General features: G+C 39.0%; 1 protein-coding gene across 1 annotated transcript; it reads right to left on the reverse strand.

Moving 5' to 3' along the window:
- Positions 1–19,492: 19,492 nt before the first annotated feature.
- Positions 19,493–23,406, reverse strand: LOC122056515 (probable aquaporin NIP5-1). Its single transcript, XM_042618494.1, has 4 exons — positions 22,804–23,406; positions 20,219–20,638; positions 20,089–20,150; positions 19,493–20,005 (listed from the first exon to the last, which is right to left on the reverse strand). Exons 1-4 carry the CDS (start codon positions 22,999–23,001, stop codon positions 19,813–19,815), a joined length of 873 nt encoding a protein of 290 aa, XP_042474428.1. The 5' UTR covers positions 23,002–23,406; the 3' UTR covers positions 19,493–19,812.
- Positions 23,407–23,899: the final 493 nt, after the last annotated feature.

Below are 23,899 nucleotides of genomic sequence, written 5' to 3' on the forward strand. Positions count from 1 at the left end.
AATACCCCTTAGTCTTAAAAGGCTTCTTGGTCATTTTTCCTTCCAAGTAAGACTCGCAGGTTGGAAAGTTTTCCACCACCAATGAATCCAAAATTTCATCGACTATTATCCTTTGAATCCTACTCAAGTTAATATGTCCTAGCCTTAGATGTCAAAGATATGATTGGTTCATTTCCAAAGGTTGCTTTCTCTTATTAGAGTTAGAAGATATGTTATTAATTTCTATTTGTTGCATTGTGGAAGTTTTTGGATTTAAAATATATAAATTTCCAACCAACATACCAGAGCAGATAACTTCCCTATTTTTCTTGATAACAACTCTGCTATCAAAAGAGACAAAATATCAAGTTCTTTAAATAGTTTAGAAACTAAAATCAAGTTCTTTCTAAACTTGGTACGTAAAGATAATTTCTCAAAATCCATGTTTTATTCCTATCAGAGGATAAACATCTCCCACTGCAACAGCTGCTACTTTTGTAGCAGTGCCCATTTAGACGGTAATTTCCCCTTTATATGGTTGTCTGATTTCCTATAACCCCTGCAATGAATTGCAGACATGATCAGTGGCTCCCGTATCTACACACCAGGTACCGGTTGTAAAATACCGGAAATAGGCGAATATAAATAAGGGAATTTTCTGGAATTTTTGGACATTTTTCGAGAATTTTTCGGAGCTCGTACGGACGAGTTGACGGGGATAAAAACGGGGTCCGGAAAAGCCTGTTTAGGCTACCTCATTTAAATGAGACAAAGTTGAATTTCTTAATTCCTTTTCTTTATTTATTTTGCCTTTTCTTTATTTTATTTCCGCCGTTCTCTCTTCCTCGCCGAACCCGAGTGCTCGAGCCTCGCCGCGCGCCAGGCATCTCCGAGCCCTAACCGCCGGAGCTCTAACCGGTGACCCCGGCGGTTTTCCTCTCTCCCTCGTGCCTAATCCGTGACCAAGGGAAGAAGTCGACGCCACTCCACCCAGCGCCGCCGGTCCAAAAAGCCCTAGCGCTCAGCAGTGCTCGGCATCTCCTGGCACAACCTGACCTCTCCCTCTCGGTGTGTTGCTGTCGCGTCGCCGCCGGCCGAGCTGTTCTCCTCAGTCCTACTTCTCCGGCCGACTTCTCCTCTCGGACTTGCGATCCCCTCATTTCTTTCCTCACCAGCGCACATCTTCGACCAGGGGCAGAGCCGAGCCCTAACCTCACCTTCTTCTGGTTTTCTTGCGTTGTGCCCTAGGTTTTCTCTTGCTGTTGGATCCGAACAAAACAGTAGTGAGGTGAGCAGCCTACCCTTGTTGGATTCTTGGTTTTTGAATTTTTGTTTTTGATCAGGATAGTGTATCTGGTTTTGGGTCTCTTGCCGGTGCGTATCTGTTTGGGTTTAGTATCAGACAGGAGCAAGCAGTGACGAGTTCTTCTTGTGTCTCTGCTTGATAGTGCCGAAGACAATACCGAGTTGTGTTTTAGCCGGATCTTGGAGGTAAGTATGGTTGGTATTGAGATTATAGTGATTTAATTATGTACTGTGGTTAAATCTCGAATCTGATTTGTGATCTCCCCTATTTACCTCATTTTTGGTCCGAACAGGGTACTAGAATTCTAGAAGAGGATAAATTGCTGTGGGGTTTTTCTTGGATCCGGCAGTCACTGCTTCCAGCAAAATTCTTTGATTTCCAACCAAGAACGGCTGTGGAAATTGAGGTAAGATGTAGTGCAGTGGTTTCTTTTGTTGTAGCATGCATTGAATTGAAGGAAAGGTTAAGAAATGGAATTTGATTCGAATTTATTTTGTTAGGCCGGATGTATATATATATATATATATATATATATAAATAGACCTTGATCAAATTGTATAGTGGAACGAATTAGGGTTTAGGAAGCTAACCCTAGTTGGTTAAGGTTTATGGATTAAGGTTTTTCCCTAATTTAGTGTAAAGGATTTTTATTTAGCTATTTATATGGTTGTAGCTAAATAAAATATATTTCTATTCACGACACAGAATTTTGACGCGAGACGAGTATCTCGGAGTCAGATTGGACCTTATACATAGTAGTGAATTTAACAAGTTGCATTAATTATGTCCTTTATTTCTTTCGGTTAGTCACTACCCATTATCTGATACATGATTGATTGATTGCTTGATTTGCATCCCTTGTATACTTTACCTGTTTATACATGCTTATAGGGGTAGTGATATACCATTCTTTACCATGTTCAGGACCTAGGTTTTATACCTTCTGTATACCTTTGGATTGTTTTGATTCGTTGACCTATGATGCATTTTTATATACATGTGGATTAGGTCAGGATATTTTGTGGTTAGTGCCATGCACCATTTGCATGATTGCATGCTGTGCGATAGTCCGCTCCATTATTGTTGAGCACATCGCCAGTTAAATGGATCTGCACACACCACCACTCATAGGTTAGTGGTCGATTCAGGTTGAGTGTGTTACAGCAGGGACTCTGTTAGGCACCGTTGGTCCGCTCATGGGTAGTGTGACACAACATGTTATCCGGCAGGGATTCCTCCCCGTCATCGTGTACCGGGAGTTGAGAGCATTTATGATTTGGGGTAGGAGGATAGGTGTACTCCGACAGCATCCCGTCCACTCGGTCACTCATCAGGTGTAGTGACGACAGAGTGCACGGTTGTCACAGCCCTACCCACTCGGCCTTACTTTTGTGTGAGATGATCGACTGGCGTCAAGGGTGACCAGGACGCATCATTGGCATCATATGCATGATGCATTTATTGCTTGTGTTTGTGCTTGCTGCATTTATGTGCTGCATATTGTTTGGATACCTATGTTTGACATGCATACAGGATTCCTACACCACTCAGACTGTTTGTCCTTATACTCAGGTCCTGGTTAGTACAGATTCTCTCCTGTCTACTTCGGTTTGCATTTATCTTTATTTTTATCAGGAGACTGTATGCATGATTAGTGCTAGGTGTTATTTCTTTACTTTGCATATCAATTGTACCTGCTGAGTGTTGGACTCACCCCGCCTCCATTGTTGTTATTTTCAGGTTGATGCTGTCCGGAGGGAGTTCCAGTCGCTAGTCCTCACTGCACGTAGTGCTAGATCCCTGCAGACCTCGAGGATTTATTTACCATTTGGTTTGGTTTTTATTTGCTTATGTGTGTACTTGGTTATTTGGATACTTGGACATCGTATGCTTTTCTTTTGATATTGATGGATGTTCTATTCGATATGTTTTTACTACATGCCTGCCTGGACGGCAGAAGAGGTGAGTTTCGTCGGATTTGGGTTTTACGAGTGTAGTGGAGTAGGGTGGATTTTGAGTCAGTGTAGTATTGTGATTACTATTATTAACTGCGTGGTTGTGACAGCCAGAGGCTGAATATCTATATAAACTGCGTGGTGATTATTTTTATTTATTGTTATTATTCCAGCCGCCTGTGGCTGAGGTATATGGGTTATGTAGAAGTTTCAGATTGTCCGTCGTACAGGGGAGATGCTGCCGAAATTTCTTCGGACAGGGACTCCTCTGGGGCGTGACACCGGTAGATAACATAACTAAACATGTTTCAACAACTAATGAATAAAATACACCTTTATTGTTCTTAGTTCTGAGAGGACAGTCTACCTTAGTGTCCAAGTTTTACAATCATTATAATTGGGACTACTAAGTATATTCTATAGTATAACAGCTAGGGGATTGAAAAACATTTGAAATCCTAAGAATCATAAAAATATTAGGTCAAGACCAACATCTCAAAATCCCCGTGAATTTTATATGTCACGTTAGTGTGGACGTATACAAATTCAAAAAGGAGATTTTATCCATTAATTTTATTATCTTGTCAACCTATCTTTATGACAAATAAAATTAATAGTTGGTCTGTCTTCGATCAAATATTTGGTCAAAATTTTAGAATTTAAAATAATATTTATTCCTCAAAACAATATCATTTAAATTCACCAACACCTCAAACACCGTGAATTTTGTATGCCACGTTAGTGTGGGCGTATACAAATTCAAACATTTGTAAGAGGAGGGTCTTACCTATTAATTATCTTGTCAATCTTAAATTACCTCAAACACCATGAATTTTGTATGCCATGTTAGTGTGGACGTATACAAATTCAATTGTTTGTAAGAGGAGGTTTTACCCATAAATTTTATTTTGTCAACCTAACTTTATGACAAAAAAAATTATCTCAAACACCATGAATTTTGTATGGCACGTTAGTGTGGACGTATACAAATTCAAACATTTGTAAGAGGGGGGTTTACCTAGCTTTATGACAAATTAATAGTTGATTTTCCTTTGGTCACACAAATAATAGCAGTGACTCCGTTGGGGAGGATACTATTAAATGCGCCTAAGTGTATACCATTACTTGATACTTAGTCCATTAAATAGGATTGTGCCCCTTCAGTTGGAGAAGATAACATGCTCTTAAATAATTTCCTATAACCATCCATAAAGGAAGTTTAATCTAGTGATCCGCAAACAAACTCATCCGTTGTGGACGGAGGCATTCAGAGCCAACATGCAAGTTTACTGCATCACTTACAAACCAGTAATGGAAACCGTGGAATTTATTTACTAATCCCTCTCCCACATAGTTATTTAAGGTGAGGAATTTTTACCATGCAAGCACACATCATACACATCACAGTAAATAAAAGTAATAAATATGGAAATATAATTTTCCAACTATTATGGCTTCTTTCATCACTGCCCTCTGTGTGCTGCCAACTCTATCAACTGCCATCTTTAGCCACCGTAATCGGGTCTAGTCATCGCATCTATCTTGCTTCTTATTCCGCTGCGCCTCTGGTCCTCAAATAGTACCACGCCTCGCAAGGATACGATCCGTGACAAAAATAGAATTTTATATTTATCGATCCTATATTCCACGAGGGAATGTACATGTAATCTAGATCGAAATAAAAATATAAAATCCTAAAACTAATATAGCTCTTGTTGTATTTAATACATGCAATCATGCACACACATAAAATGCCCTCGACATGTCTGAGGGTTCAATCACACACAATCACAATAAGTCATAATAGTTGGAGCCTGCAACCACAGAGTTAACATATCCTACTATTATCCTGCCTAAATTATGTATGACATGTGCATAATTAAACTAAAAACCAAACACACAGAGGCAAACCCTAACTCTGATACCAATTGTTGGTTGCTACTCGGAATATCGTATTGGTTCCCCTGTACAAAAATTTTGTACAAGTCCCGAACCTTTCCTAACAACCTATTGTGTTCTTTAGAAATTAAATTTGGAATCGCAAATAGAACTTAACATTATTGATTTCAAATACAACTTATCTGTTCTTAGAGGTTTAAACATAGCGAGACACTAGGCCTTTTTGGGTATGGGATCATCCACCACTTCCTAGACAAAGCCTTTCAATGAAATCCAATATTTAATCTCCTTATAGTAACCCTAGGTTTAACCACTAAGAACAATCAAATCACAAGATCGAAAAACAAAAGAAACACAAGATCGAATAATAAATCTGAAACCTAGAATCGTTAGCCTCTTGTGTTTGGTATTTCAAGATATAAACAAAAGAATAAACTAGTTATGATGCGGAAACTAATAACTAGTTATACCTTTTGTAGCTTATAGATCTCACGAACTTCTATCATATTTCTCTTCTTATCTCAGATGTCGTGTGGGTGACAATCTACCGAGACGAGAATCCACCCAAGCCTCCTTCTTCTCCTTGCAAGTTTCGGCCACCAACAATCTCCTTGAGATGAAGAACTTCGGCCACCAACCAAGCTCCAAGGGATGCTAAGATACAAAGCATCCTTTCTCAACTTCTTCTCCAAGCTAAATTCGGCCACCAAAATCTCCTTGAGAGTTGATGCTGCCGGCCACCAAAGAAGAAGAAAAGGAGGAGAGGAAGGAAGAGGGTCACCCACCAACAAGGAAGAGAGGAGAGAAATAATAGATGTGTTGTTTTGTGAGACACCTCTACCCTCTCTTTTATATTCCTTGGTCTTGACAAATAAGGAAAGTTTTAATTAAAATTTCCTTCTTTTCCTTGCCAATGTTTAAGAAGGAAAATTTAATAAAAAACTTCCTTATAAACCTTTCAATGGCCGGCCACTACAAGTCCTCCAAACAAGGAAAGTTTTAAACACAAAATTAAAACTTCTTAATTTGTTTCCAGAAATTTTTAAAATAAAACTTTCTCTTTTAAAATTCCCTTCATGGTTGGTTATAAAAGGAAACCTTTATAAATTAAAATCTCTCTTTTAAAACATATAGATGATTACAAAAAGGAAAGTTTTCTTCAAAATTAAAATCTTCCTTTTAACTACAATTAAAGAAAGATATCAAACCTTTCTCTTAATCCTTTATAAAAACTATAAAAGAAAAAATTTAATTTTAAAACTCTCTTTTAAATCATGGCTTCCACATAAGGAAAGATTTTAAAATTAAAATCACTTTTATTTTTATTGTGGTCGGCCACCTACTTGGGCTTCAAGCTAGGGTCGGTCACCACTTGAACCCATCTCTCCTTGGTTTGGTCGGCCCTAGCTTGGGCTCCAAGCTAGACTTGGCCGAACACCTTAAGGTGGGTAAGAAGTTGGGTTTAGGTGGGTATAAGACTATAAATAAGAGGCTATGACAGGAACCGAGAGAAGGAATTGGTTTTGGTCTCCCGATGAACTTGAGCTTCCCGTGTTCGCCCCGAACACCCAACTCGAGTTCATCAATAATAACTCATACCACTAAAGAGTTATTATTGAACTACCGCATCAATCCCATATTACTATATGGGCTCCTTCTTATTATGAGTGTGTTAGTCTCCCTGTGTTTATGATATTGAATGCCCACTAATTAAATGAGTTACTGACAACTCAATTAATATCTAGCTCCAAAAGTAGTACCACTTAATCTTATCATCATGTCGGACTAAGTCCACCTACAAGGTTTACATGACAATCCTTATGAGTTCCTCAAGGGGACATCATCAACCTAGATTTCTAGGACACAGTTTTATTTTATAATCAATAACACACCATATAAATAATATCATTTCTCAACTTATCGGGCCTATTGATTTAATGAACCAAATCACATCCTTTGATAAATTAAAGAAATAAATATTAAGTATATGTGCTTGTTATTATATCATGATTAAGAGTACACACTTCCATAATAAAAGAGGTATTATTCTTTTATTTAGTCAGTATAAAAAGAAACTATCTCAAATGGTCCTGCTCAATACACTCAGAATGTACTATGTTAGTGCAGAGAATGAGGAGAAGCCTTTTACACTTTGAGAGCATAGAGGTTGCAGAGAATGAGATTACAAGAGTTGAATTTCGTTCTAATTCGTTGTACTTAATAGCTACTCGAGACCTCCTTTATATAGGGGTTCTAGAGCTTATCACATAACCTGAACCTTCGGGATCAGGTTTGACTCGAGAGGAATCGGTCGACCGATCCCCAGGTTCGGTCGATCGAACCTGCTGTACCTGCCCAGTCTTCCGTCCAGGTGCAGTCTCTGAGGATCGAGCTTTGGTTCGGTCGACCGATCCTTATGTTCGGTCAACCGATCGGCCAACGGTCTCCAGCTGAGTTGGCCCGATCAATTTGCTCGACTAAGTCTCTGGATTAACTTCGGTTCGGTCGACCGATCAAGAGGTTCGGTCGACCGATCAGCTTTACCAACGGTCAGCTTCTGACGTGGCATTGGCGGTTGGCTGCTGATTGAGAGGGGTTCGGTCGACCGATCAGGAGGTTCGGTCGACCGAACCATTGACAAGTCAACTTCCAGTTGACTTGCTCTGGTTCGGCTTCTTTGGGTGATTTCGGCCATCCGAAATAAGGCTCACCCGAACCCAGTTCCCGGCCTTCTCCTTGAGCAGTCTTCCGTCCCGGCTTTACGTCCCTCGAACACCGCGCATGTTCTTCACGCCCACCGGGTGTACTCTTCCGCAGCTCTCTCGTTCTTCGGACGCACCGAGCCTGTCGGCTCCCTTCCCGTGCCGTCCTTCTCGCTAGCTGCGTCTTCCGCTCGACTTCCTGCGCTCCTAAGCTCCTGCACTCTTAGACACAGGGATCAAATACAAAGCAGGACCTAACCTAAACTTAGTTGATCACATCCAAACTATCACGGGGTTCAACAATCTCCCCCTTTTTGATGTGCATCAACCCAAGTTCAGGTTAGGGTTAAAACAAACAGATAGTAATTTAAAGAAATTACTAAACTAACAATTCAGGCATAAATTTACAACTTTAAAATAAATTGCAACATGAAAATTTATACTTAAAAAAAAAATTAACTAACTCCCCCTAACTGAATTTATCTTTATTCTCCCCCTTTGATCACAAAAAAAAAAAAATTCAAAGTTAAACAATTTCTAAGTAAAGATTAAATAAAAACTGAGTTAGGTTTAATTTCAAAAATTTCTAGGTTTTGAAAAATTTTCCAAGTTAAAATGAATTTTCATAATTTTTTAAAAAAAAATTCTAAGTAAAAATTTCAAGAAACACTTTTTCTAGAAAAAAAAATTTAAAGAATTTCTAAGGAAATGTTTAAAAACTTTTCAAGGCATTATTTAATTCTAATTTTAATGCTTTTATCAGAAAATTAATTAAATATTTTTATTTCGATATTTCGGCTTCTAGGTCGTGGTGAGGCACTAGGCCTTCTTGGTTATTGGAGCAACAACCACTTCCTTAGACAAAGCTTCCATAAAGAACCTCAATGTTTAATTTTTTCACTGTAAGCTTTTAACTAAAAGAGAAATTTAAACCAGTAAAGATTTTGGAACCCAATAAAGGTTCCAACCTACAGGGTTGGTCAAAAACTTAGGGGGTATATAGTTTCTTGGTATTTTCCTAAGTTGACCCTGATGCTTTCTTATGTACCAATTTAATTTTCCATATAACTTTAATTTTGAATGAGGAAAAACAATTTTAAAACATGCATCAGTTTTCAAATTTTTTAATTTCTAATTTTAAAACTTCATTTTCTGATTTCAAATATTCATTTTCCTTTTCTACTTTATCTAATTCTTTAGAAAGAGCTTTAATAAAACGAAAGGACTGTTTAGGGTTTAGGGCACGTACCTTACTTATCTCATCTTGCGATGCTCCCCCTTCATCACAGCTTTCTTCTTCTTCTGTTGTTCCTCCCCCTTCATCTATGCTCATTTCTGAGCTAGACGTTTCTTCTAGCTGATGGTTGGCCATCAGTGCTAGTCCCGAGAATTCTTCGACTTCGGATTCGGAGGACGATGAATCATCCCACGTGGCCTTTAGGTTTTATTTGGGTCGAGCTGGCTTCTTACTCTTTTCTTTACTTTTACTTTTCAGTTTTGGGCAGTCATCTTTGATATGTCCTTCTTTGTTGCAATTGTAGCAACGAACCACTCTTTTCTTTTGCCGGAACTTTTTCGACTGCGATCTAAATTTACTAGATTTAAAAAATTTATTAAAGCATCTTACCAATAGTGTCGCTTTCGATCTGTCGATCGAGGCTTCGGAGTCAAAACCGTTTGTTCTTGCCTTCAAAGCGATGTTCTGACTAATCTTTTCTACTCCATTGGGCTCTACAACTCGAGATTCGTGAAGTTCAAAAGTAGAAAATAAATGTTCTAGAGTACTTACCTCGAAATCCTTAGAGATGTAGTACGCATCTACTAAGGAGGCCCACTCGGGAGTTCTCGGGAAGGCGTTGAGCGTGTACCGGATCGAGTCCCGGTTCATTACTTCTTCTCCAAGATTGGTTAGTTGCGTGATCAGCTCTTTGATCCTTGCTTGGCGTTGCGCTACCTTTTCGCCTTGGTTCATCCGGAGGTTCGTCAACTGGGTCCGGAGGATGTCGCGCCTTGCTAGCTTTACCTCGGAAGTACCTTCGTGAAGCTCCAGGAATTTTTCCCAGAGATCTTTTGCGGAGTCGTAGCTTCCGATCCGATTTATCTCCTGAGGTGGCAGAATGCTGAGCAGGTGGAACTCAGCCTTTCCGTTGGCGACAAAATCGGCTTGCTCCTTCTTGCTCCACGTGTTTTCTTCTTTATCTTTCGGCGCTGCAAAACCATATTTCATTGTAATAAGAATATCAAAATTCATTTTAAAGAATACCTCCATTTTTCACTTCCATGTAGCGAAATCTCTGTCGAACTTCGGGGGATGAATGTTCGCGCCGGCCATTGTTCTGATCTTTGTGCTTCAGATGGCGGTTAGTCCCTCTGAGGCTGTTGGGCTCTGATATCACTTGTTGGTGCAGCGGGGACTGGCAAGAGGGGGGTGAATTGCCTGCAAATAAAAGTTACCCTCCTCAAAGCTTTTCAACTCTAAAATAAAGCAACACTTAATAACAGAAAGAGAAGTGAAGACAGAATTTTAACCTGGTTACAACCAAGAGGGTTGTTAATCCAGGGCGATGGAAAGCGCAGTAAGAAACTCCTTCTTTGAAGGCGGAGAAGCCTTTTACACTTTGAGAGCACAGAGGTTGCAGAGAATGAGATTACAAGAGTTGAATTTCGTTCTAATTCGTTGTACTTAATAGCTACTCGAGACCTCCTTTATATAGGGGTTCTAGAGCTTATCATATAACCTGAACCTTCGGGATTAGGTTTGACTCGAGAGAGATCGGTCGACCGATCCCCAAGTTCGGTCGACCGAACCTGCTGTACCTGCCCAGTCTTCCGTCCAGGTGCAGTGTCTGAGGATCGAGCTTTGGTTCGGTCGACCGATCCTTATGTTCGGTCGACCGATCGGCCAACGGTCTCCAGCTGAGTTGGCCCAATCAATTTGCTCGACTAAGTCTCTGGATTAACTTCGGTTCGGTCGACCGATCAACTTTACCAACGGTCAGCTTCTGACGTGGCATTGGCGGTTAGCTGCTGATTGAGAGGGGTTCGGTCGACCGATCAGGAGGTTCGGTCAACCGAACCATTGACAAGTCAACTTCCAGTTGACTTGCTCTGGTTCGGCTTCTTTGGGTGATTTCGGCCATCCAGAATAGGGCTCACCCGAACCCAGTTCCCGGCCTTCTCCTCGAGTAGTCTTTCATCCCGGCTTTACGTCCCTCGAACACCGCGCATGTTCTTCACGCCCACCGGGTGTACTCTTCCGCAGCTCTCTCGTCCTTCGGACGCACCGAGCCCGTCGGCTCCCTTCCCGTGCCGTCCTTCTCGCTAGCTGTGTCTTCCGCTCGACTTCTTGCGCTCCTAAGCTCCTGTACTCTTAGACACAGGGATCAAACACAAAGCAGGACCTAACCTAAACTTGGTTGATCACATCAAAACTACCACAGGGTTCAACATACTAGTGTAATTTTATAGTAAAGATAAACTAATACCAAATTACACTACGACTATTCCAATGGTTTGTTCCTATCCATCTTAGTCGTGAGCTACTATTTATAATTTATAAGAAACTGATAACATGATCTTCTGTGTGTGGCACCACACACCATGTTATCTACAATATAAATTAATTGAACAACTACACTTAGCATATAAATGTAGAAATTTGACCAATGTGATTTAATAACCCATCTACCATGGTTCCCAAAGGCTCTTCCTAACCTTACGAATCTTAACCTTAGTCACCTCCCTTGGTGACTCATCCACTATGGCTAGGCAACTTCGGTGCACCTCGGGTGACACTTGGCCTACTAAACTCACCTTCTTAACCTTAGACACCTTGTCTTTGGTTAATTTCTTCTTGTCTTTAACCTTGGACACCTCATCCTTGCCATAATTATATGTCACCCTAGCATACTCCTTTTTATTGGCCTTGGATGACTCTCCCTTGTCCTTGGTCACACCTCCCTTATCAATGTAATGTGCTACCTTAGCACTTGACCTCCTTTTGGTCTTGGAGGGACCTAATTTGACATTTTTGGGTCTTGGACCACCCAAATACATGTCAAGTCCTTTAGGTCCAATAATGAACCTCTCTAGGACTTTCTCCATTTCCTCAAGTTTTGCCTTCAATGCTTGATTTTCTAATTCTAAGGTTCTAACCCTAAAGTCAACATGTCCACCTTGGGCATGCCTAGACCTACCCACCTTCCTAGGCATATGTCTCCTTTTCTTGGGATTAATGCTTAGGTTTTCACCCACTTTCCTTCCCTTAGGCAAAGTGATTTGGGTCTTAATAGGTCTACCCTTAGTGTATGATTTCTTAGGGTTATCTACCGTGTTAACCCTATTCCTATCATTATACCTAAATCCATGATTATGCATGGATAAATAATCTACATTATTTCTAACAAGCATATAAGAATTAAAGCTTGGATTAAGCTTCAAAATAGGGATTACCTTCCCTTTTACCTTTGAAGCTCCCCCTTGACTTGTGCTCCTCTTCTTTTCCCATTTCTTCAAGTGCACCAATTTCTTGAGTTCTCCTCTCCTTGGGCACTTTGTGTGGTAGTGACTCCACTCACCACATGTAAAACACCTAATATGCTTCTTTTCCTTCTTCTTCCTACAACTCATATTAGTTTCTAAATTAACTTTAGTGAGTTTAGGATTTACCTCCTTTACCTTCTTGAGCGAAGGACACCTACTCTTGTAGTGCCCCATCTTACCACACTCAAAGCATTTGATGTGGTCCTTTTTGCTCTTCTTGGTAGTTGAGGTGGAGGGTTGAGCTTCCAAGATCTCCTCTTCCTTGGATTGCTCTTCTTCCTCTTCACTTGAAGATGTGGATGGTTCCACTTCTTCCTCCCTTGAAGATGTGGATGATACCTCCTCATCTTCCTTCTCCTCCTCGGATGTTGAGCTCGTGTCAACATTCGATTGGTCCTTCTCTTCTTGGACCAATGAGTCATTCTCCTTGGGTTCCTCCTCTTCTTGGATTTGTGTAGGACTCTTATGAAGTGCAATTACCTTTTTCCAAAGGTCACTTACGTTCTCGTATTCACCTACATTCAATATCGCATTAGGAGGTAATAAATTAATCAAATTCTAGTTACCTCCTTGTCTGTCTCCGATTGCTCCCTTTGCTCATCGGTCCAATATCAACGTCGGAGATGCTTTCCCTTCTTGTCTGTTGGAGCTTTAAACGGTTCCTCCAACACAATCCATTGGTTCCAATTCATTTGGAACCACATCTCCATGCGCTTCCTCCAATAGTCGAAGTCCTCGCACTCGTATAGAGGTGGGATTCGGATGTCCCATCCGAGAGGTCCCTCCGACTCTATCTTTTTCCTCTAGCCGCTCTCTTGGTGATTAGTCCAACAAGAGCTCACCTAGCTCTGATACCACTTGTTGGGACCTTGACGTCCACTAGAGGGGGTGAATAGCGTCTCACCCAAATCGTCACTTCCTACGCTTATTAGTGCACAGCGGAAACAAAAATACTAACAAACAAAAGGAAAGCTAACCCTAGAAAATAATAAACAATAAGCAAACCCAATGATACGTTGTGTAACGTGGTTCGGAGATGAAGCTCCTACTCTACAGTTGTCCGTAAGGTGGACGATCCCCATTCGTTGGTGGATGACTCCCCGGAAAACCTCCGGCTAGCTCGTGTAGCTCCTTGTGGGTGGAGAAACCTCGCCACAACCTTGTGCAAACACGCTAGATCACTTGGGCACTAGGAGACTCTAATTAGGGTTAACCACCACTAATTTCGTCAACTTCAACCAAGCTTCCAATGCTTGGTTATATAGGCCACGGGTTGGAAAACCCCGCCTACCAATCGACTGCCAAAACATGTAGTCGACTGTCCTTCGTGGAAATTCGACCATTACATCCCAACGGCTTAATACCAGAGGACTGCTAAAACTAGCAGTCGACTGCTCCACACTGACTGAGCGAACAGAAGCATTCTGTTCGCTCCCAGTTGACTGTGCAATCGACTCCACCAGTTGACTGATGAAAACATCAGTCGATTGCTACAATATTGCTACAGTAATGCTACAGTACTGCTACAGTAAACCCTAAACTTTAGATTTTACCCCGAGTACAATCTCTCAGCACTCGTCCTCGCCCGACCAACTTAGACCTAGCCTTCTAGCCTCCTCCATCAGCCTTTGCGTCCCTCGAATGTCTCCCCATCTTTCACGTCTTGCCTTTTGGAGCTTCCATCGGCCTTGTCATTGTTGTCGGGTCTTCTTTTGCCAAGAGGTCGTGCCTCCGGGACTTCACACATTGCCAAGTCACACTTGGACTTACGTTGCCAAAACTACATGCTTGGACTTGCACCGACAAGACTCGTCCTTAGACTTTTCTCCTTTGCCAAGATCATACTTGGACTTTCCTTGTTGTACTTATATCCTACACACTCATAATACATATCAAATATAACAATAAATCTAACTTAAACCTTTGTCTAAACATCAAAATATAAGATACCTAAATTATTTCAACATTTACTTGATTCATAACCTATAAGGTTGCTACGTCTATAAGTCCACCGTTTATCATCCTTATACTCTTAATTAAGGTGTCGAAAGTAGAGAAATTTCTTACGTAATTCAATTACAAGATATAAAATAATAATAGAAAATAAAACCCTTGCTTTGGTTGTGGTTGTGTGGTGTCTTAAACACAAACTCTTTCTCCTTTTACAGACTCTAATCGGCTGATGTGACACATTTAATCGATCGAAAAATTATTGTGGCAGATGATCTCATCCATGAAGAGGTCTTCAATCATTGTTGTTGCTGCTGTGTCATCCTTCCAGTTGCCCAAAGATATCTTACATCATGCACATCTCTTTTATATCTACTTTGCATTTTCTTTAATGCTTGTTTTTGGAGTTTTGACCTCTAGGTTATTTGCTGAGATATATACATAGTAGTGGTAGAGTTGTCTTCTGAGGTATGTATTTGCATCTAATTAGTTTAGTTAACTTTTGCCTATATTCTACTCTGTCACGGTAAGCCTAGATCGTGTGCACCGTGATAATAAAAGTCTTCATTGTGTAATCTTTCATTTACTTTATACTTTTGTATTCATTTGTATTTTTTTATATTGTTACAACCTGAATAAACTTTTAAGGTGTTTCTCTACATCTGAAAGGGTTTTTGAGAAGAAGAAAGGTAAAGATAATTTTAAGAGTGGTCCATCTGAAAGATCATAAGTCATGGAGTAGAAATTGAAAGTTTTGAATCAGGTAAAAGATTCATGTTCCTATGTTTGCATTCTTGTTTGATTTATTATTTTGGATTCCTAGTGTTCTAACTCATTATAGATGAGAACATGAACGACTTGCAAGCATCTATTTAGCCCCCTCAACAGCTGTGAAATTAGAATTAATACTTGTAAGATATTTGTACGATAGAATAAGTACTTTCAAGATTTAAAACACAATGAAAATGTGAGATATCTTTTACTTGTTAGCACAATTGAACTAAGTTAGTATAATATAAGAGATGAGAGTAGTAAGAAAAGAAGACAATATAGAGGACTCAAATATTCATATGATTTATAAGTCTTATTTTCTATTCTGCGGCCTATGGTCTCATAAAGTCACCCCATGAAAATTCACATATTTTTCCTTGGAAATTTTTAGAAATAGAAGCCAAAAGATATAGAAACAACAACATAAACATTGTGAAAATGAAACAATAATGAAAGAATCACTATGAAGAGTTGAGAATCGAAGTATGTTGTATTTGATGGGTTACTTTTCAATGCGTCTTTGCTCGGTATTTATAGTGTGAAATTGGTCAATATCATTCAAGTATTTCATGCTCATGTTGGCTGGTTCACTATTTTCAAAACTATATCTGCAACAATTGTTGCTTGATCTTTACCTCATTCAGTCGACCCAATCCGACAATCTGTCATTAGTCCACTGTCATGGATCAAACTTTGGCATGGCTCACTTGATCATGACTGTTTCATCGAGATCTCAACCAGTTCTACTAGTGTTTGTGTCATACTATTTAAGTTTTATTAGTTAAGTCCTGATGATAACTATCGACATCTCCGAGCAATAAAAGGATTGCAATAATTTGAATTTAAAATTATCAATTAAATGAAGTTTTAGTCGACTCAATCTCAAATAAAAATTTTCAATAGCAAATCTCCATTTTGCTAGGTATCTAGTTGTCCTCATTCTACGAGGAACTTTTCTTTGTTTTTACAAGTATATGCAGAACTTCCTTTCAAAACTACATGTAAGCCATATGCTTAAAGACTGATTACACCAATAATAATGCTTGTTTATTTTATTCAACATTTACAAAGTCAACTAAAATCAACAATTAAGTTTAACCAACCCATTAAAGGAAATTGAATAAAATTAAACACATATATATTCACTCATTAATATTTATAAATAAATTAATATTCTAAACTATTTGTGATTAATATTTGGATAGTTGAAATGAAGAAGAGCGTTGAGTATTTTATATAACTATAAAGTCGTTCTAAAATTTAAAAGAAAATTCTACAAAATTGTAATTAGATCTGTTATGTTATATGGAGTTGAATGTTGGACTATGACTCAAGTACATAAACAGAAGATGAGAGTTGTAGAAATAAGGATGTTAAGTTAGTAGTATGGGCATATGAGAATGGACAGAAAAAAAATGAGAATATTAGAGAAAAAGTCGGAATTAAATCTATTAAGGGAAAATTTCGAGAGATGCGTTTAAGATGATACGAGCATGTACTTAGATAACTAATAAATGTCTCATTTAAGTGATATGAAATTATAACAAAGACACATATCAAATAAGGAGGAGGAATACCAAAATAGACTTGATTAGCAATAATAAAACAAGATAAATTTATTAAATATAGATGATGATATACTAGGAGATCCATATAACCAACTCTACTTAGTGGGACTAGGTTTGGTTGTTGTTATGTTTGTGATTAATATTTATGAATAATTTTATTTTTTTTTATTAGTATCATATATCCAGCTTATGTCCGACTAATCCTACAGATGATCGATCCAACCTCATAAAAAAATTTTAGTAGCCATTAAGATAAATCAAGAGCGCTCATAGTGAATGGTCCATCGATCCAATATTTTTAGATTAACTGCCCGTTAAAAAAATTATCGAATTAATTCGTTAATGTTGGGGCAATTTTCGTAGGTCAAGTTTGATCAGTTTGACTAACCTTGAGTTGAGTCAAGCTTGAGTCGAGATTTGAATTTTGATGTTTGACAATATATGAAGATTGCTAGGGCAATCGTCCGGTTGTGGAGATGGTCAAAGAGTTGACCAGGTTGAGAAGAAGACAAGTCAAGTAAGTCAGGGATGACAGGAGACTTGACTGGGTAAGTCCTAACTGGAGGTTAGATGTTTGGAAGTCCTAACTGGAGGTTAGGCAGTGGAGAAGTCCTAACTGGAGGTTAGGCAGTGGTGAAGTCCTAACTGAAGATTAGGCAATGGTGAAGTCCTAACTAGAGGTTAGGCAGTGGTGAAGTCCTAACTGGAGGTTAGGCAGTGGGAAAGTCCTAACTGGAGTTTAGGCATCTGGGAAAGTCCTAACTGGAGGTTAGGCAAGACAGAAGTCAAGTAGGTCAAGGTTGACAAGAGACTTGACTGGGAAAGTCCTAATTGGAGATTAGGCAATGGTAAGTCCAATAAGAAGGTTGGCAAGAGTGAAAATCCAAGTAGGTTAGTGTTGACTAGACTTGGTGGTGAAAGTCCTGATAAGTAAGATCAGACAATTGAAAAGTCCAAGTGTGATCTTGGCAAAGGGAGAAAGTCCTGCTAAGGAGCCAGGCAATTGGGAAAGTCCAAATGTGATCTTGGCAATGGTTGAAAATCCAAGCATATGGTCTTGGTAAGGTAAGTCCTAGTGTGACTTGGCAAAGAGAACTCGATAACTAGGATGAGGCCGAAGGAAGCTCCTGAAGGCAAGACGTGAAGGATGGAAGATATCCGAGGGACGCAAGGCTGATGGAGGAGGCTAGAAGGCTAGTTCGAGGTTGATCGAGTGTGGTGTATAATCCGACAACTAGGATGAGGCCGAAGGAAGCTCCTGAAGGCAAGACGTAAAGAATAGGAGATATCCGAGGGACGTAAGGCTGATGGAGGAAGCTAGAAGGCTAGTTCGAGGTCGATCGGGTGTTGGCCAAATACTAGGCATGGATACCCAACAGGTCATGGTTGACCGGGAGTTGAGTTTGGGACCTTGAACTTGAGTTTGAGGCAAGTTCAGGGTGTTCAATTGATCGGTCGATCAATTGAACCAGTGTCCAATCGATCGGTCGATCGATTGAACCAGTGTCCAATCAATCGGTCGATCGATTGGAGTGTGCTGCGAGTGTGGGATAACTCCAATCGATCGGCCGATCGATTGGAAGCATTACTCGCAAGCACAGAATCTTTCCCAATCGATCGGGCGATCGATTGGGATCTACCAATTAATCGGTCGATCGATTGGGGAGGAGAAGCTGTCGCGCAGACGCGAGAGCACAGAATGGGTTTGAATCGATCGGCCGATCGATTCAAATGGCCCCAATCGATCGGTCGATCGATTGGGAAGTGACCGTTGAGCAGGAAACAAGCAATGGACGGTTGGGATTGTGCAGATGTGACATGGCAATCGATTGAGACTAATTTGGATTGATTGTGAGCACTGTATAAAGCCTGGGGAGCGTTTTCTTCGCCAGAACTTTACATTCTTTCCTGCGACTCTTCTGCGACATTCACAGCGATCTTCTCTAAGCTTGCAACACCAATTCTTGAAGGTTCTTGGAGGCACGTCCAGGTCAAGAGGCGAGTTACAACAAGAAGAAGAAGCTAGGGGTTAGGGTTTGGTGTACAAATCTTGTAAAATTTTCCTTGTATCTACTTCTCTTTGTATTTGTGTTGTATTGTGAGCTTGTAAGGCTTCTCCACCTTCGGTAGTTATCGTAAAGGAGTGATTTCATAGTGGAGGGTGCGTAAGTGTGTGGATCCTTCGACTAGTCATCTCTTTTTGAGGTGGATACCAAATAAATCCCTAGAGTTAGCGGTGTTTGTGTTTGTATTGTATTTTTTGCTGTATATCAAGACGAAGTAAACACAAGCGCATGACGAGATACTATTTACCCTCCTTCTAACAGGTATATCGATCCTAACAGTTAATTCTATCACTCGATTCTTATGTATCTGAAACTGATAAAGACGCATTGTGGCAGGACAAAAATGAAAGAAGCAGGTGGGAAATAATAATGAGAGAAAATATTAAAATAAATAATTTCATATTCATCACACTTATTAATAAACATGAAAACTCTTAAAACTAATAAAAAATAATTTCCAAGTCACTAACCAATTAAAGATATTTAAAAATATAATATATTTAAATAAATTCAAATTAAAAATTTGATAATATGTAAATTAGTCAAACTCAAATTAATCTCCAACTTCAAATCAATATAAATTATAATATATGTATATGCAATTTTATGCTAGACTCAGCTGTTACCTTACTAAATAATCTTAAATATATAGCTAAAACTATGGTCTAACTTGGTTCCTCGTTTGCAAGTCTGGTCAGCACTCAGCACACTTAAAAAACAAAGTGAAGAACACAATAACAAGGATGCTTAATTATAAGAAAAACAGGGAGATTAAGCAGACTAATTAAATCATGTTATGGCCTGGGGCGAACAACGTAGTGCCGCCCACTTTATTCACAGACTACATCAAACACCAGAAGCGATGATTCGCCCGCCCCTACTCAATCACACACAGTAACCACTAGTTTAACATCAACGTCCACGACACTGAGTTCCACATCACGAGCGTTGACTTAGCGTCTCATCCATCGCCGTCAAGGCCGCATTATTATTAATCCGATTGCATAACTCCGAATATTAATTATTTATTAACTAAGCAAACAAACGCGATTGGATCGATTTTTTTAAACCACTCTAGCGACGGAAGCTCCGCCGCGCCGGGATCGCCTCGTCTTCTCCCTTCAGCTTCACTAACGTGTACACCGTAGCTCCGGCGATCGCGCCGGCAGTCGGCGCCAGCAGGTATATCCATATCTGCTTGTAATTGCCCGCCGCCACTGCCGGTCCCAGGGTTCGAACAGGATTCATGGATCCCCCGCTCGACGGCCTGCAGACCAATTCGAACATCGCATAATTAACTAATTCATTAAGCGTCGATTGATTGATCGATTGATTGATTGATCGACTCACCCTGCTACGAGGATGTTGAGCATGACGGTGGCTCCGACGGCAATTCCGGCCAACTCGCCGACCTATACTTATATATATGTGTCAACGATGCAATTGAGAAGGTGGAGCAAGGGGAAAGTTAATTAGTTACCGCGCGCGTGTCGGTGGCGACGGCGGTGACGACGAAGAGGAGGTTGAAGGTGATGACGAACTCGATGAAGAAGGCTTGGGCAGTGGTGACGGAGGGGACGGTGACGCCGCCGGAGAGGAAGGGATGGAAGATGCCTTTGAGGGCGAAGGAGGCGCAGATGGAGGCGGAGACCTGGGCGACGATGTAGGCGGGGACGTGGGCCCAGGGGAAGTGGCGGAGCAGGGCGAAGGCGATGGTGAGGGAGGGGTTGAGGTGGGCGCCGGAGATGTGGCCTGTCGACAGGATGACGATCATCACTGCCAATCCGGCGCTAGCCGCGTTGCCGATCAGCGTCTCGGCGCCATTGTATTTCTGGTTCACGATCGGCGCGGCGGTGGCGCCGAAGATGAGGATGAATGTCCCAACGAATTCGGCTCCAAGCTGCAATTTAATTAATTAATTAATTAATATTCTATTGAAACATGGCATTAGCAAGAGAAGAGAAGAATGGAACACTTTTTCTATTAATTTTTTTAGATTAAAAAAAAATATATTATCAGTTATTTTTAATATTATCCTACATGGCTACATTTGTCAAGGAGAGAAAGGGGAGGCTTTATCTGATTAATTAAAATGAAAACGTGCAATATCAGGAAGTAGCATATGAGCAGATAGATATCTTATAAATAAATAAATCATAAAAAGATAGAAGTTGTGGAGGAAAATCGCTCTAAAGTTGCCTAAAAGAAATATAAATTCAGTTAGTTCAACAAAAAATAAGTTGCTGATGAATGAAAAGCATCCACATCATTTTGGCTTAATTTGAGGTGTTCTATTTTACTTTATGAATCGTAGTTGATATAACATATATATAATTTATCTCTAATCAATATTGAATAAATAAATATTCTTTTGAGAATTCTAATAAAAATAAGATAACAAAAGTTAGAAGTGTTTAGCCATCGAGTCTTTCAAGTTTTTATTTTTTTTTTAAAAAAGATAATATTTGTTATCTACTTATTAACATTCATATAGTTTCATTCATCTTACCAAACAATCAAATCAATTCTTTAATGTGTAGAATTTCATCCAAATGTCTAATGGCAAATACATTATGAGAGCAAAAAATCAAATTTTTAAATCCTATTCTTCTATTGCCTTGATTTAAAGGATTTTACAGAGGCAATGAGTGATAAATTTGAAGGCTAAAATGGAAATATAAAGAAAATGATATATAAAAATAAAATCTAATTTTATAAGAGTAGCTAAAAATGCTCCTGCTCTTTCTATTAAATAACTAGGTAAATGCTCACGCTTTGCGTGAGGGAAAAAATATTAAATAACATTATAAAAATAGTTAACTTTAATTGAATGGCTTATAAAATAAAGAGAAAATTAAAAAGTAAAAGGCATTTATTGCTAATTCAGGTGATAAATTTTGAAGCTAAAAAAAATGGTAAATGGTCTTAAAATTCCCAACTATAATTTAAATCTCATACTCTAACAAAATATAATCAACACAAATTTAGTTAAATATTATTTATTTTTTATAGGTAAAAAAATTTAAAAAGAGATATAATTTTTTAAAAAATTTTAGCCATTTAAATCAGATTCAATTTAATAAAAAATATATTAAATTTTAATTTAAATATTCTGAATTTAAAAAAAAAATTATATTTTTTAGATTGTTTTTTAATACGGACAATTGACAAATTAACATGTATTAAGGGTTGAATTAAAAAAAATACATAAAAAAAAAGTGGAAATAAACATTTTCTGATATAGAGAAGAAGAATAGTTTAGTATCGAGAGTGGAATTTGAGCAAATTTCCTAGAAAGTAGGGGTGTCAAAAATGAACCCGATTTGATAATCCAATTTAAGTCAACTTAAAAAAAATCAGATTCGGATTGAACATTTTCGGATTCGGGTTGAAGGATTGGAGGGTAAAAAAGTTTCGAGTCGGGTCTGGTTCAGGTTCGGGTTGACTCAGGTTGACTTAAATATAAAATTTTGTGAATATTTTTGGGATTAAATCAAATTTTATTTTAAAATTTTAGATATTTTTATGTATATTAATATCATGTTCGTATGATAATGATGGAATATTGAGATAAAAGTGAAGAAATTATAGGGAAAATAGTCCAAAAAAATCGTTTTGAATAGGATTTTCAAGTTATATGGGTCGAATTCGGATTGATCAAGTTCAGAGTCGGATTGAGGTGTTTTGGATTAGACTCGGATTCGGATCAAATTCCGATTGGATTAAAAAAATAAAACTCATCTCGATCGAACCCGATTCGAACCATTCAAATTAACACCCCTACTAGAAAGTAAGTATTTGTTCTCTAAAGTTTCAAAAAATACTATTAAAAATATTAAATAATGAATGAGTTAAGAAATTATTTTTAAAAAATAATTTATAGAACTTTTACGACATGCGAAGTACTTACTGGCAATTAAGCTACGAGGACCATAATTAAAATATTAATTTTAGTGACTTTTAATATAAAATAAATAATTAAAGTACAAGCATAAATCCGTGAGCTAAATCCAAGCAGCAAGAGGAGAAAGAAAGATTTAAGAAAAATTACTGTCACGTGCGTACCTTGCGGGTGAGCGAGATGTCGGGCTTTGGGAACTCGGTGAAGCACGTGCCCGACGATGCCGGCAGGCAACTGTTGCACCTCGGCATCGACTTTCGATCGTAGGACTGCGAGTCGACTCGGAGCGAGTTGAACAGCGGCGCGCCGGGCGTCCCGGGTGTCGCCGGCGCCGACAGGTTTGGTGTCGCTGGCTCCCCCATTGCCTCTCCGAAATCGACGCACAAATAGTCTCTTTCTTTTTGGGATTTTTGTTTTTCTATAATTTTTTTTTTTTTTTTTTTTTTTTTAGGAGAAGATAGCTAAGGAGAAGGAGGGCTCAACTTACATGATTTTGAGGCTTTTATAAAGCTTTCGCTATAAGAAAGGTAAAATCCTTGCCAGGATTTTAGAACGTATAAATCTAAGGATCAAGGAGAAGAAGAACTTGATAAGCCAGACGGATGAACTCAAATTCTTTCAGGCTTTTCTTTATCTGTCGGAAGATCGAAGAAGGGAGAGAGAGCAGAGGGCCCGAGCAATGGAAAGGGGAAGAAGGGGAGAGGAAGAGCAGAGCATGATGGAGAGGAAGAAGGGGAGGCAGGGTGAATATATGGAGATGTGTTGGAAGGTCAATGGCTCACCCATTGACAGCTAAAATGCCATAGCGTACAGTGAACCTGACTAAACAATTCAATAAATTAATAAGATTTGCTGCATTATTTGCATCAGAATTATTTTAGTTAAGTTTTTTATTATTAAATCAAATATTTTGAATTTAGGTGAGGAAGTAGCTTCCTGTTTTTCGGATCAGTTACGAACGGAGTTCCTCGTGATAATTTTGAAGTAGTTAATAATTGATTGCATCAGGCGTGGTGGAGGAAATAAATAAGATAATTACAATCTGTAGTTTGACTTCAGTAGCTTGTGTAATACTTTACCGGAAAATGTTAAAATATGAGCTTCCTCGATATCTTGGCACGAGCTTGGAGAATGTTATTTAATTTGGAGGATTAATGAGTTAGTAGGCAGCTTGAGTTTCGATGAAAGAGCTTTGTTAATTATTTTTGTGATGGTCAAATGTATAATATATTGAAGTCGGCTTGCTAGCGACTTCGAGTT

Source organism: Zingiber officinale, chromosome 3B, assembly GCF_018446385.1.
Source record: "Zingiber officinale cultivar Zhangliang chromosome 3B, Zo_v1.1, whole genome shotgun sequence".
Classification (NCBI taxonomy): Eukaryota; Viridiplantae; Streptophyta; class Magnoliopsida; order Zingiberales; family Zingiberaceae; genus Zingiber; species Zingiber officinale.

What these genes read in the sequence shown, in the direction of transcription:
- LOC122056515 (XM_042618494.1), bottom strand. Translation starts at nt 23,001, where the DNA reads ATGGGGGAGCCAGCGACACCAAACCTGTCGGCGCCGGCGACACCCGGG. An exon ending in ACATCTCGCTCACCCGCAAG is followed by an intron (nt 20,639 to 22,803) that starts GTACGCACGTGA and finishes ATTAAATTGCAG; the next exon opens with CTTGGAGCCGAATTCGTTGG. An exon ending in TCGCCACCGACACGCGCGCG is followed by an intron (nt 20,151 to 20,218) that starts GTAACTAATTAA and finishes ATATAAGTATAG; the next exon opens with GTCGGCGAGTTGGCCGGAAT.